The sequence below is a fragment of the Mus musculus genome, chromosome 1 (assembly GCF_000001635.26).
Source record: "Mus musculus strain C57BL/6J chromosome 1, GRCm38.p6 C57BL/6J".
Lineage (NCBI taxonomy): Eukaryota > Metazoa > Chordata > Mammalia > Rodentia > Muridae > Mus > Mus musculus.
In genome coordinates, this window is record NC_000067.6 from 106,324,602 (window position 1) to 106,339,184 (window position 14,583).

The following is a 14,583-nucleotide window of genomic DNA, read 5'->3' on the forward strand; positions in this document are numbered from 1 at the left end:
TTTTATGGCACTGGGTAATGAATGTCTTTGTGACTTGGGCCTGGGACATCCTTAGCATCATTACTGATGGCTTGTGAAATGTGTCTTTTTGGTGGCCAGTGTAAGCACACTGCTGGAGCAGACAGCCTCTGTCTGCACTTCTCATGTCACACAGACACATCTAACTCCCAATGTTCGCACAGCACTTGTGTGAGTTTTATAATCAAAAGTCCTAGGAGAGTTTGTTTGTTTCCCAAGTGACTAATTTTGATGCTGTTCACCATATGCCATTCAGATGGAGCTTTGAATGGGAGGTTTCTGTGATGACACTTGCTCAGCAGGGTATCCACAGTGGCCTGTGTAAAAAGCAGGATACACCCTCTCTTTCTGTGGGTGTTTGGAATTATGAACAATACACAAAACAACTAGAAAAAGCATAACTTTGCTTATGCCCTAATTTTAACCCTCTCCTACCATGAGAGGGATGACAGGCAGGAGAGGCGTGACTTTTTGTCATAAATATGAATCATGCATCCTGGGATTTTGTTGATTTAGTCTGAAGTTTTTCTAGGTAAACTAACTTCCTGCCTTCTACTTCAGATGACTGCAACTCTTCCTAAACAATCCAAGTTCCTGGGGAGTAAAACCCCTGCCTCCTTTCACACCTGTGTGTTCCAGTACATGTTCAGTGAATGATGCTTTGGTGCCTATCCTTGGTAGCTATCCTTCGTGATCTTTGAGTGCTGGAATGTTCTTATTTCACTGTGAGATAGGCTTAGTGTGTTCTTATTTCACTCCTCTCCCATAGAATGTTTCTGTGACTTTAGCTATTCTCTGTGGCTTTTGCTCACGCTCATTTTCTGTTCCTCAGAGCATACGATGCTTTGATGTGGGTCTCTGGCTCTTGGATATTCTTGCATGAGTCAGTGGGCTTTTAACCAAGCACACTTTACCTCTTTTTGTTGAAAGGTTAAATGGTGATCAGTTTCTGTCTTGAATAGAAATCTTCCAACACTGTTACTTGTCCCACCTGTGTAATAGTAGGTGACATGAACCCTCTCCTGAATAATATTGAGAATTAAATATACTGATGGGCAAATTGGTTGATTAAAAGAAGAACAAAGAAAGAATGCGATAGTGGACAAACAAAGAAGCAGTGTCCTAAGAGATTTTAAAGTATAACATGGCAGCGTACTTCTTGCTTGGTTCTCTTTTTGATTCTTATGTTGCCAGTTTATATAAAAAGGAAAGGAAAGGAAAAGTTGGCATCCTTAGAAACCCACTGCCTGTTTATCTGCATGCTGACTATCTTGTGATTTCAAGTGGTACTTATCATTTAATTTATTATTCTTAGGGAGGGTGTATATCATGGCTCACATGTAGATATCACTGGAAACTATTAAGAGTAGGTTTTTTTCTTCTACCTTTACATGGACTCCAGGGGTCAAAGTCAGGTCTCCAGGCTTCTACAGCAAGGTCCTTTACCTTTTAAGCCACTTTGCTGTACCTGGAGTGGTTTGCTATATAACGAACTCACTGGACTCATAGGAACTTACTCCTGCATACTATTTGCCACTGTCCTTTGAGCTGTATTTCTTACCTTGTATATAGAGTTAACCTAGGGTAGAGTCTTAGATGTAGGATCTGATCGGTAGATATTCTCCTGTGTGAGTAATATTTAAAAAGGCTTTAAATATAGATTTGTCCTTTTAGGAAATGTTTTAATTTGCCATAACAGCAGCATCTCCATTGTAATTATTTCCAACATCAAGTGTTTTTTTTATTTTTCTTTTGTTACTTCAGAAAAATAATGTTTGTGAGCTTCCGAACCTGGGGATTGACCCCGACCTAGCAGATACAGAACATGCTGTCCTACTTGAGCTAAGTTATCTTATTCTGGGTTTTAATGTCTGTAGCAATTCTTATATCCAGGTTTTGAGCAGGTTTTTTTTGTAGGCACAGATTTAAATTTTAAGCTAAGTGAAATATTAATATGTTTATTTTTGTTTTCTAGTCATATGAGAAGGTGCTATGTGCATTTTTCTGACTCCAAGAGTCATTTATGTGCTGAGAATTCAGATAGGGTGGTTTCTGTTTGTTTTAGCTCAAATGTTGAGAAGCTGGTTGTAAGCCACATTTGCTTTTGTGTACTTCTGAGGCTCAGAAGAGAAGTAGATACGTTCTGGACTGAGGCTGGTGGATTGCTCAGGTCTTGGAGCAGGCCGTGCATAAATCAGTGTGTAGCCATCTCAGAAGTTGTAAAGGGCAGACATTTGCCAAGAAATTGGGAAGAGATGAAAGTTCAGTTCCAGGGGAGTAGATTTGTGAGGACAAATGAAAGCCAGAAAATGAGTCATACCTTCTGAGGGATGGGTGTTCCTAGAGATGCTGAGGCTGGTCTGGGAGCCATGAGTTTTTCAGATAACAAACACAGATAGCCCCAAGAGGACTATGTGTGTAAAGGTATTTTCTATTACTCCTTCTGCATGCAGGGGCAAGAGCCTCTACCATGCAAAGTACTCTACTCCTCACCTGTTAGAGTGCATGTAGGTTGTTTATGTCACACCTGACTGTGCTGTAGGATTGAGTTCCCAATTAGAGCACCGAGGGGCAAGAGCTTCAGTCTGAAGGGTACACGGAAGGTAAGTCAAGGTGATTGAATTCTCTCGTTCATTTGCTCACCTATTGCTCCTTAAGGTCTAATATAATGAAACTCTATAAAGAGTGCTTTCCTTCTCTCCTAAGCTTAGTCTTTCTAAAGAGAAACTTTACTGTATGTAAAACTCAAATGTTTTACCAGCTAAAACTGGGCTCTCAGACAGCAGTGCAGCATAGTTTGGGAAGCAGTCTCAGAAAACAGAAAGCACAAACTAGCTGTTATTACCCATGCTTCTCTGTTGTGTTTAAGCAGGGCCATGTTTCTCTTATTCTCCCCCCAGTGTAGAAGATTTTTAACTAAGCATTAGAAAAAAATGATTTATATAGTAAATGTAATTAGCTATTAAAAAGAAAGCAGACTATTCTTACCAGTCTATGAGAAAACAGATGTTCTGAGAGCAAAAACAGGACTCTTGGAGGAGGAAGGACACCAGCAGGGGAAAGGGCAAGTAGAAAGCTACAATATACAATGTATATGAAAATGCCATAAGTTAGTATATTAACTAAAAATTGTAATAAAGAAATAATGAATGTGGTAGAGAATAAAATAGATAAAGTAGATAAAAATAGATAAAGAAATAAAATGGAAATAATTGAAAGTATAAATATTAAAATAAATTTAACAAACAAAAACTAGGAAAGAATAATAAATTTGATTCGGTAAAACTTAAAAATCAATGTGTGGCAAAAGGCACACACTAGTTAACAGCAGGAAGGCTTCAGAGAGGGAATGTTTGCAACATCTAATAAATGCAAATTGACTCACAGGGCTCCTCAGACTGTTGCGTGGAGAGTTTTTAGAAGTCCAGTAGAAAAATGGACAAAGCATATGTCTTTGAAAGGCACTTCGGACATATCTTCCCATTTGTATCAGCTCTGCGTCACTGAGAGGGTTAGATGAAACTGGTTTGTCATCTTTGGTCTGTCAATTAGCAGCAACTGAAAGAACCTGAACACTGGATGTTTGAGGAAGTAGAGGAAGCTACATGTTTGCTTGTTTGTTTTGTTTTACAACTGTAGTTTTTTTGTTTTAAAAACTTATACCATGTATTAAATTTAAATTACACTGAAATCATCAATACACCCAGATGATGTGGATGTGAACCAAATTATCTATTAGAGGATGGAACTGGAGAGAAGTAGAAGTTCATAATTCATTCTTTATATGCTTCTAGCATTTGCCATGGTAAAATGAGCATGTGTTACTGTAGCCTCCAAATAAAAGCAACTTTGCCTCTGGAAGCACACTCAGTGAGTGGTCTCAGTTCTGGCAGCCTGGCAACTGTCCACTGAGGCACCTGAGCTCCTTAAGGATGTTGCCTTTCAGAACAGATAGAGTGAGGACTGAGCCTACAGCTAAGTTTACAGCTTGTCTTCAGTCAGTTCCCTCATGACTTAACATTGAAGCCCAGGTTTCAGTTTATAAATATGTTCTGCAGTAGGGAAGCCACAACATAAACAAGAGCTATTGCTCTGAAATGGAAATCATTTCACCTATAGAAGTGTTTTTAATGAACTCAATGATGTTGGATGATGATTAAGGAAAATGCACTAGGGATATAGCTCACTAGTCTAGCACTTGCTTAACATGCGAATTCTGCCCTAGTAGTCATAGTCATAATGGTGGTAGAAATAATGGCTCAAAAGAATAGTATTTATTTTTTTCTGTTTGCTCATTGAGTAAAGCAGTAATAGTTTCCTATCCTTGGATATCGTAATGCTCACTTCAATGGATCTATTAAGGCAAATGGCACAGGTCATGTGAGAACTTGGGCTGGACATGAATGCTTCCATGTGTTTAATGTCATGTGCAGCAAGTGCTAAAACCAACTACTTCCATTACAAATGTACTTAAACATACATGTAACAAAGACTAATTAATATCATGTCTGAAACAATCATCATATGATTTGGCTTTATTTCCTAAGCATGTACAAATTCATATGACTATTTTGTGTATTTGAATATGTTTTTAAGGGTAGATAGGTTGAATAAGCCCAGAAGAAAAAGTCTATGAAGACTGGCAGGGTGTTGTCTAGACTGGCAAGGCTTTGACTGTTTGTTTTTGTATTTATTTATTTCTCTCAACTTTGATACTATAGCTTTTTTTTCTTTCTAGCCCTTGGATAAAAATGGCTCCACTTCATTTACTGTGGGGTATATTTGCACCTAACTAGTTTTTTTTTTGCAAACCAGAATGAAATAAGCTTATAGATCTGTGGTTGCCCTGATTTGCAAACTCTTCTGTGTTATAAATAACACTAGATACATTGTATACATGAATCAGTGTGTTTTAACTTTTCCAATCAGTTTAAGAAGCTAACCATCTTGCCTTTTGTAGATTTAAATACCTTTAGTTTAGGGGAATAGTTAGAAAAACTTATCTCAAAATTTAGTTTAAAAATGTATTTAAAACGATGTAAAGACATTGTCTTAGTTAGGGTTACTGTTGCTGTGATGAAACACCATGACCAAAAGCAAGTTGGAGAGAAAAGGGTTGATTTGACTTACATCTCCACATCCATAGTTCATCACCTAGAGAAGTCAGGGCAGGAACTCAAGCAGGACAAGAACCTGGAGACAGGAGCTGATGTAGTGGCCATGGAGAAGTTCTGCTTATTTTATTTGCTTGCTCTCCATGGAGTAGAACCCAGTACTACTAGTTCTGGTTGGCTGGCCCCATCCCCTGCATCAATCACTAATTAAGTAAATGCCGTACAAGCTTACATATACCCTGGTCTTGTGGAGACATTTTCTCAGTTGAGGCTCCCTCCTATCTGATGACTCTAGCTAGTGCCATGTTGACATAAAATTAACCAGCACAACTACTCAGCTATTAAAAAGAATGAATTTATGAAATTCCTAGGCAAATGGATGGACCTGGAGGGCATCATCCTGAGTGAGGTAACACAGTCACAAAACAACTCACATGATATGTACTCACTGACAAGTGGATATTAGCCCAGAAACTTAGAATATCCAAGATACAAGACACAATTTGCAAAACACATGAAACTCAAGAAGAACGAAGACCAAAGTGTGGACACTTTGCCCCTTCTTAGAATTGGGAACAAAAACCCATGGAAGGAGTTACAGAGACAAAGTTTGGAGCTGAGACAAAAGGATGGACCATCTAGAGACTGCCATACCCGGGGATCCATCCCATAATCAGCCTCCAAAAGCTGACACCATTGCACACACCAGCAAGATTTTGCTGAAAGGACCCTGATATAGCTGTCTCTTGTGAGGTATGCTGGGGCCTGGCAAACACAGAAGTGGATGCTCACAGTCACAGGACTCCCAATGGAGGAGCTAGAGAAAGTACCCAAGGAGCTAAAGGGGTCTGCAACCCTATAGGTGGAACAACAATATGAACTACCCAGTACCCCCTGAGATCCTGTCTCTAGCTGCATATGTATCAGAAGTTGGCCTAGTCGGCCATCATTGGGAAGAGAGTCCCCTTGGTCTAGCAAACTTTATATGCCTCAGTATGGGGGAACGCCAGGGCCAAGACATAGGAGTGAGTGGGGAGGGGAGTGGGGGAAGGGGGACTGGAGGACTTTTGGGATTGCATTTGAAATGTAAATGAAGAAAATACCTAGTTTAAAAAAAATACTGAGGGCCTGGTACAGACTGTGAAGGCCCTGTATATGGCTAAATAAATAAATAAATAAAAACCACACACAAAAAAAGTTAACCAGCACAGACAGTAATACATTTGCATGCTGTGTTGTTGCCTGGATTTAAGGGGAAAGGGCAGAAGTACTGACTGCCCTGATCTCCCCACCCCAGTTTTAAGGTTAGCTTTTCCTCTCAGCAGTTTGTTGGTATGTCTCTGAAGCTGCAGAAAGGAACAGGTAAGGGTTAATAACATGCACTAATGCATGGCACTGTAGACGTTTTAGATTTGGACATCTCCTGTCCCACTTTAGTGCTTTTGTGACATTAATAGAGTAAGGGGTGCAAATCAGGAACTGCCATCAACCTGACATCACTCTGCACCTGCCATGTGAAGCCCCATTCCTAACAAGCTAAAGTGTACTTTGTTATACGTGGGCCTTTTACAGTACCCAGTTTGAAAGGGACTTCAAGGGTTACCTGTAGCAAACCATAGTTAGTAGTCTAATCTCTGAAAATTTTGAGTCTATAGAGTGCCCAGACTTTCCTATGCCAGTACTGAAAAGCAAAACTGTGCCTTGGATTTTTGGAGTACCTCACATGGTGTAAAATCCTACAGTGTCTGTTGCTGTCTGCTCAGTGTAGTACTGTAACACTATATCATGCAACATCACTTTAATGATTAAAATAATTTCTTATTAGGCTCTGTTTGCATGCCAACTTGATACGTTTCCCCTTCTGAGCTCTGTGGGGGGCCCAATGGACACAGGCCGCTGTTCTTTTTCTGAAGTAGACTGCTTGCTTTGGAAAGGGAAGTCAGTCTTCATATTTTTTCTTAGTTTGGGAACACTATTCTGGAATTGTTTTTATATAAATATATAAGGTATTTGAAATAGCATCCTCATTGCTGATGTTGCTGCTCTTGGTAGAAGAAAATGAAAGGGTAGTAATTTTTTTCCTACAATACACTCTTTGACTCATAGCTAAGAATTTTGACTAATAGTTTTTATATTATATAATGATAGAATTATATTGAATTATTTTTTAATTTTTCGAGACAGGGTTTCTCTTATGTAACTCATATGTCCTGGAACTCCCTCTGTAGACCAGGCTAGCCTCAAACTTATAGAGATCCACCTGTCTCTCCCTCCCGAGTGCTGGGATTAAAGACATGTGCCTTATATTGGTTTCTTAACTGTGATGTGTTGAATGTATCCTGTAGTGACACAACTTTTTTTATAGCCATTTTATCTGTGAGTTTGGGAAATAAAATAACTTCAAAGTCCTGTTCTTGATTTGTTTTTAAAATAACTACCTGAAATTAGGACAATGCCTACTATCTCAGTCTGTCCTGACTATGCTACTATAATACCTTACAGTGGGTGATTAACAAGCTACAGAGACTAGGACACCCAAGATCTATGTGCCAGTAGATTTGGTGTTTGGTGAAAGCTTACTTTTTAAATTGGATGCTTTCTCTTGTACTCACACTTTGTAGGACATTGATCCTATTTGAGGTTGGAGCTCTTATACTGGCTAAGTTTCATAAGGATTTAGGAACTGGAGAGAGATAGATGTTTACATCTATCACAGCATCCATTTTAATTAAATTTCTTTAGCTTTGAGATTGTATGTGCTGTGAAATGTATGTGTGTATAAAATACTGTCTTGTTTGCTTTGCTGTTTATGTAATAAAACACACAACCAAAGCATCTTAAAGAAGAAAGTGCTTAACTTGGGGCTTGTGGTTTCAAAGGGTTAGAGTCCATAACCGTCATGGTGGAGAGCATAGCAGGCAGGCAGGCAGGCAGGCAGGCAGGCAGGCAGGCAGGCAGGCAGGCAGGCAGGCAGGCAGGCAGGCAGGCAGGCAGGCACGTATATTGGACACACGTATATTGGTCTGTCTGACACTGTGTAGTTAAGCTACATTTGTCAGGACTCTGTAGAGAGAAATGCACCAAAAAACTTCTGGTGATGTGGTGTAGTTTCTTGCTCCTTCTACAGACTTAGGTTGATTGACAGAATGATGTCAGCTGAGACAGATGCAGGTGCTGAGGCAAGTCCCATAGAGGACGAGCGATGTTTAGAAAGACTATACAAGGGCTTGACAAACATTGATGGAGGGTAAGCTTGGTTTATTTATAGAGCTACCTGTGTAAGGCTGTGGGTCACCCATTTTTGCTGATCTTTGAATTGCTAGGAGGCACAGCTGAGAACTTTTCCTGGTATCCCTTCAGGATCCTCCTGTTAACTTGGAGCAAGGCTGAGGCCTGGCTGTTTGTGTTAGGTGGTGCCACCTCTGGTGATTTGCTATTTCAACTCCACTGAACTGGATTGTTGGTGTATCTGGGAAGTGTTTGTGAGTGGATAGAGCTGCCGCTGCTAACCTGTGAACTGAACTGTCGATTTCCAGACAATACAGATGGGAGTTGCTCTAAAGTGCCTTTCTAAACAGGTCCGTCCCCCACCCCATACTTTCTTTCCCACTACCTCTGGTGGGTGGTGAGCGAATGGGCAGCTTAAAGCATTTAAGAGCCATCATTGAAAAGTAAGGTTTGAAAACAATTAGAGTTACAGCTACCCCCACTTCCTTCATCCAGGACACACACCTAATCTTGCCCAAACAGTTCTGCCAGCATTCAAGTATCCAAGTATCCAAGCAGCCTGCAGGGGCCATTCTGATTCACATCACCATGGACACACATGTATTCACTCACTGTAATAAGAGTTCTTTTTTAACTTAGGTTTTTTTAATTGAATTTTTATCTTTTAAACAATCAGGCTTTTGTCTATTATTAAATTATAATTGTTAAAATCATTAAAAATACTTTTTAACTAATATAGACTCTTTAAGGTTTTGGTTCCCTCCTGTTTATTAAATAATTATAATATGATATCTAAAACTTGAGTGAATATAATGGAATTGAAATAATAGTTTGAATTATGGCTTATTTGGCCAAATATCCATGTTTGAATTTTTTTTCTTTCAAATCAGCTGGTTTTATTTTACAACTGCTTTTGTATATATATATAGTGTTTATCTGGCATTTTGAGCTGAAAGTCATTTTTATAAAGATTTACTTTATTTTTATTTTATTTTATTCATTTATTTATGTTACTTTATTTTTCTTCATGTTCCTGTGCTAGAATGAAGAGGGTTTATGGAGTCCTGGAGTAAGGTTGCAAGCTACCTGTCGTGGGTTATTGGAACCTAACTAGTCCTCTGCAAGAATGATACTCTTACAGACTAGGACATCCAACCCTGCAGCTTACCATTTTATACTCTGGTTTTTTTTTGTGTGTGTGTGTGTGTGTGTGTGTGTGTGTGTGTGTGTGTGTGTGTTTTGTTTTGTTTTTTAACAGGATATTGTGATTTCTAGTCTTTTTCTACAATATTGTGGTAGTACCCGACTCTCAACTTTTCTCTCTTTTAAGTGAGCAAAAACTCATTTGATCTCTGTCTCCCAGATCTTGCTCAGTGCCTCTGCTTACCCATTACCGTTAAAGTACCAGACGGATATGTGTTCTATGTGGACACTCCTGTCTTTTTCTAACAGGAGTTTTGACTCTACAGTGCTGGGATCTGTTTTCTGCATATACAGAAAACTAACTTGAACAAATCTAAGGGTTAGAAATCTAAGGGTTAGAAATCTAAGGGGTATTATTAGGTGGGGAGTTTGGGGATCTTGTTTTTTTTTCTTGTTTTTTTTTTTTTTTTTATTCCTAATATGGAAAAGATTTCCCCACATTAAATTACTTTAAATTCATTGGTATCTGCAAACAGGCGAAATAATTTTAGTGATATACTTTGTTTAGTCCAATATACCAAAAGTATCACAGAGTCCTTTTATTTCTACTATGTCTTTTAAATCTATTCCTTAATTAAAAGTCTGAATTTTGAAATACACAGAAATCTGAAACTTTTTGAGTATTGTTTTGATGCCCCCAAATATTTTGGAATGTGGGATCATGAATGTCCAAGTAGTGGTCCATACTAACTAAATCTAAACAACACCTAAATCTATAACACTCATGGCTTCAATTATTTTGGATGAGAGATTCTAACCCAGTATGTGTTTTATATTTGGAGAATCCCTCACTTTGGACTCCCTCCTTTTCAACTGTTTCATATCTGCCTACAGCTAGTGTCATAGTAGCCAGCCTAGCTATATGGCAAGTAAGCCCCTATCCTCTTCTTTAGAGGCTGCTTGGTTCTAGGATTAAGGACCATTGTCATTACCTAAGCTATTGGTTCTCGACCTTTCTAAAGCTAAAGTACAGTTCCTTGTGTTGTGGTGACCCCCAGCCATAAAATTATATCTATTGCTACTTCATATCTGTAATTTTACTACTGAGCAGTGATTCAGTTCCTAAAACCATCAGAAATATGTGTTTTCTGGTGGTCTTGACCTATGATGTACAGGGTAGGTTGAGAACAACTGATCCTAGTCCTCTAGTGCTTTGTCACTGAGTTGATTCAGAAAATAATTGCACTTCCTTTTCTTTATACTGTGGATAGAAATCACTTTAATACAAGTGAATGAGGAATTCTTACTAAGAGCCCCCCTTCCCATTGAGCATGCACCTGTTTTGTTTATACTCAGTGGTAGAGTTCTCTTAAATCTGTTTGCATAAGTGAGGTTCAACTTTCTTACTGCATTATTGACTTCTCAGAGAGCCAGGTCTTCTGTTTCCCCCTTGGGTACTTCCTGACTTTGAAATCCTGTTCTCTTTCTGGAAATCTATATGTTGTATTATCTTGATCCATTTTCTTTCTAGAATAATGAGTTTAATAATGTGCAGACTTTCAAGTTGTACCTTGTTCTTAGCAAATATGAAAAGCATATAGAAAGAAGGCCACTGTTTTGGTTGAATGGGAACAATGGTTTCATCTGCAGTGACAGGGAGAGCATCTGAGGGGACACTGTTATATTTGAGGGGGAGAAGGAATAGAACATGTACCACCAAATGATGATTGTTTTTTAAGCCTGAGTATGTCCCATGCAGTACTTGGGACATTCTTAATGAGAAAAAATTAATTGTAAGTCATTTTTAATGCTGTTCTGTAGCTTCTCTGATAACCTTATTTCGGGACTCCCTTGCCCTTTCCAAACTGAAAAACATCAGTAACCTTCCTTCATGTGAGCTCCATATATACAAAGCAACATAATGTCTAGAAAATACTCACACATTTAATAAAAACCATTTTCTTGCAGTACAAATATTAAGATGATTGTCATTATTTTCTAGTTTAGCAAGTCTTCCTATCTGTCTGGATTCTTGGTGCATTCAATCAGATGTGCTTTCAAAGGAGATGCATACTGAAAAATTTGTTAAATACTGAAAGCACAAGTGGCACAAAGCAAGTGGAAGGAATCCTTATATTGTAAAAATAGCTCTGACCTTGGGATTTAATGCGAGGGTCTTAGAAACTTCTTTGGAGGTTCCCAAAACATCTCTTGCAAACCACTGCTCTGAGAGTAGCAGCGCCTGTTACCTTATCTTGTATAGAGATGGTATAGCTAAGCAGAATAAAGAAAAAGAAGTCTCTTTAAAGATCTAATGGACCAATGTATAATATTAAAAACAACTAAAAAATAGAAATTCAGTTAAACAATAATTATTTGCCTTGTTTCAATTTAAGTTACTAATAGATCTATATTCATGCATCCAGTAAGATAGCTGTTATTAAGAATCATGCTAACACTTTGACCTTGTTCAGTAGGTATACTATCAAGTTGTGTATGCTGAATAAAATTTTATATTTCTTGTGGACTACAGCTTATTATTTTATCATAAATTTTAGCAAGATCATGTGATCATCTGTCTGCTCTTGGCAGAGTGTAAAGTGCCAGCTATTAGGCTGTGCAGTCTTTGCACGAATTAAGTGTTTCTCATCTCATATGAGTTGATGTCCAGAGTGTAAATGTTGAGTATACAGAGAGGTCAATGTTAAAGAAAGCTCTGGCAGTTCCCTGAATGACAGAGAAGATGAAAGGCCCCTCCCAAAGCTGGGCAGGTGGAAGGATTTATTTAGTTTTTTTTTTTGATTAGGTATTTTCTCCATTTACATTTCAAATGCTACTCCAAAAGTCCCCCAAACCCTCCCCCCACTACCCTCTCCTACTCCCACTTCTTGGCCCTGGCGTTCTCCTGTACTGAGACATATAAAGTTTGCAAGACCAATGGGACTCTCTTCCCAATGATGGCCGACTAGGCCAACTTCTGATACATATGCAGCTAGAGACACGAGCTCAGGGGGTACTGGTTAGTTCATATTGTTGTTCCACCTATAGGGTTGCAGATCCCTTTAGCTCCTTGGGTACTTTCTCTAGCTCCTCCATTGGGGGCCCTGTGACTGTGAGCATCCATTTCTGTGTTTGCCAGGCCCCAGCATACCTCACAAGAGACAGCTATATCAGGATCCTTTCAGCAAAATCTTGCTGGTGTGTGCAATGGTGTCAGCTTTTGGAGGCTGATTATGGGATGGATCCCCGGGTATGGCAGTCTCTAGATGGTCCATTCTTTCGTCTCAGCTCCAAACTTTGTCTCTGTAACTCCTTCCATGGGTGTTTTGTTCCCAATTCTAAGGAGGGGCAAAGTGTCCACACTTTGGTCTTCGTTCTTCTTGAGTTTCATGTGTTTTGCAAATTGTATCTTGTATCTTGGATATTCTAAGTTTCTGGGCTAATATCCACTTATCAGTGAGTACATATCATGTGAGTTGTTTTGTGACTGTGTTACCTCACTCAGGATGATGCCCTCCAGGTCCATCCATTTGCCTAGGAATTTCATAAATTCATTCTTTTTAATAGCTGAGTAGTACTCCATTGTGTAAATGTACCACATTTTCTGTATCCATTCCTCTGTTGAGGGGCATCTGGGTTCTTTCCAGCTTCTGGCCATTACAGATAAGGCTGCTATGAACATAGTGGAGCATGTGTCCTTATTACCAGTTGGAACATCTTCTGGATATATGCCCAGGAGAGAGGTATTGCGGGATCCTCTAGTAGTACTATGTCCAATTTTCTGAGGAACTGCTATACTGATTTCCAGAGTGGTTGTACAAGCTTGCAATCCCACCAACAATGGAGGAGTATTCCTCTTTCTCCACATCCTCGCCAGCATCTGCTGTCACCTGAATTTTTATTTTAGCCATTCTGACTGGTATGAGGTGGAATCTCAGGGTTGTTTTGATTTGCATTGATAGAAGCGGTAGGATGGTTCAGGAGGGTCAGGCTGTGATGGGACTGAGCAGTGAGATTTCCAAGGAAGATGAGTGTAGAGCAAGAATCAGACGAAGAGCATACTGGCCGTGAGTGTGGGTCTGAAGGGGGAGAAGAAATAGAGATGCCTGTAAGGAGGAAGGAGGGCTAGGGAGGGAGAGTTTGCAAGGGGCACAGTGAAGAAAACACCATGGGAATGAACTGAGAAGAGATCTTGGAGAGGGGTGTCTGGGCAGCAGCAGCAAGTGCTGTGCTGAGGAGGACGATGATGGGAACTGGTTCCTAACCCTGGCACTACAGAGCCTGGGGCATCCAGGAAACTGGCTTTGATAGTTTGTTCTACTGACTTGAGGTTGGAGGTGAGAGGTACAAATTTTGGACTTGTTTCCCAGATTTGCTTGCTCGGGCTCCTTCACAAGACCATTTACATAAAAAAGTTGTCCAGTAGAACTTACTCCTCAGCCAAGCTGATTTTACAACAAATTTTTCTGAATGCTTTTACCTTTTAGGTAGAACACTGGCCTTGGACTCAGACTTCCTCTCTGGCTTTGCTACTTGAGGTCTTAGTCTGACCAGGGAGCTGAGCAGAATTATCCTCAAGGCTATGCTATGCATTTGTGACATTTGTTTCTTCTCTCTCTTTTATTGTGATAGGTTCACCAAATTGAAGAGCCTTAACCTTTCCAATAACCACCTAGGAGCCTTTCCGTCAGCAGTCTGCAGCATTCCAACCCTAGCAGAGCTGAATGTATCTTGCAATGCCCTGCGAGAAGTCCCAGCAGCTGTTGGAGATATGCAGAAGTGAGTGCTTTAAACCACTAGGGCTCTCTGTAGACAGCTCTTTGGGACTTGTACATCATATTCATTAATATGTTATGTTTGCCAAGGAAGTATTGGCCTTAGTCCTAGCAGTAAGGCACTGTGTGGTCTATGTAGACTTCACATGTTAAGAGTTTAGAGTGTCCGAGTTGTAAAAATTAAACTGAAGTTCTTTATGAATGAGTATATCTAAACAAAAGGATTACTTTTTCATTTTCTGAGTTACTGAATTTTAAGTCTTAGATACTAATGTTAAGAAAAAAAGAGAGTAATGCATAGTAGG

The 14,583-nt window shown here is 39.4% G+C and overlaps 1 protein-coding gene across 1 annotated transcript in view; it reads left to right on the top strand.

The window, feature by feature from the left end:
- Nucleotides 1–14,583, top strand: part of Phlpp1 (PH domain and leucine rich repeat protein phosphatase 1) — a 222,377-nt gene that overhangs the window by 152,733 nt on the left and 55,061 nt on the right. The window contains exon 5 of the mRNA NM_133821.3: nt 14,136–14,282. Coding sequence (NP_598582.3) covers nt 14,136–14,282 — 147 coding nt within the window. The remainder of the gene's footprint in view (nt 1–14,135; nt 14,283–14,583) is intronic.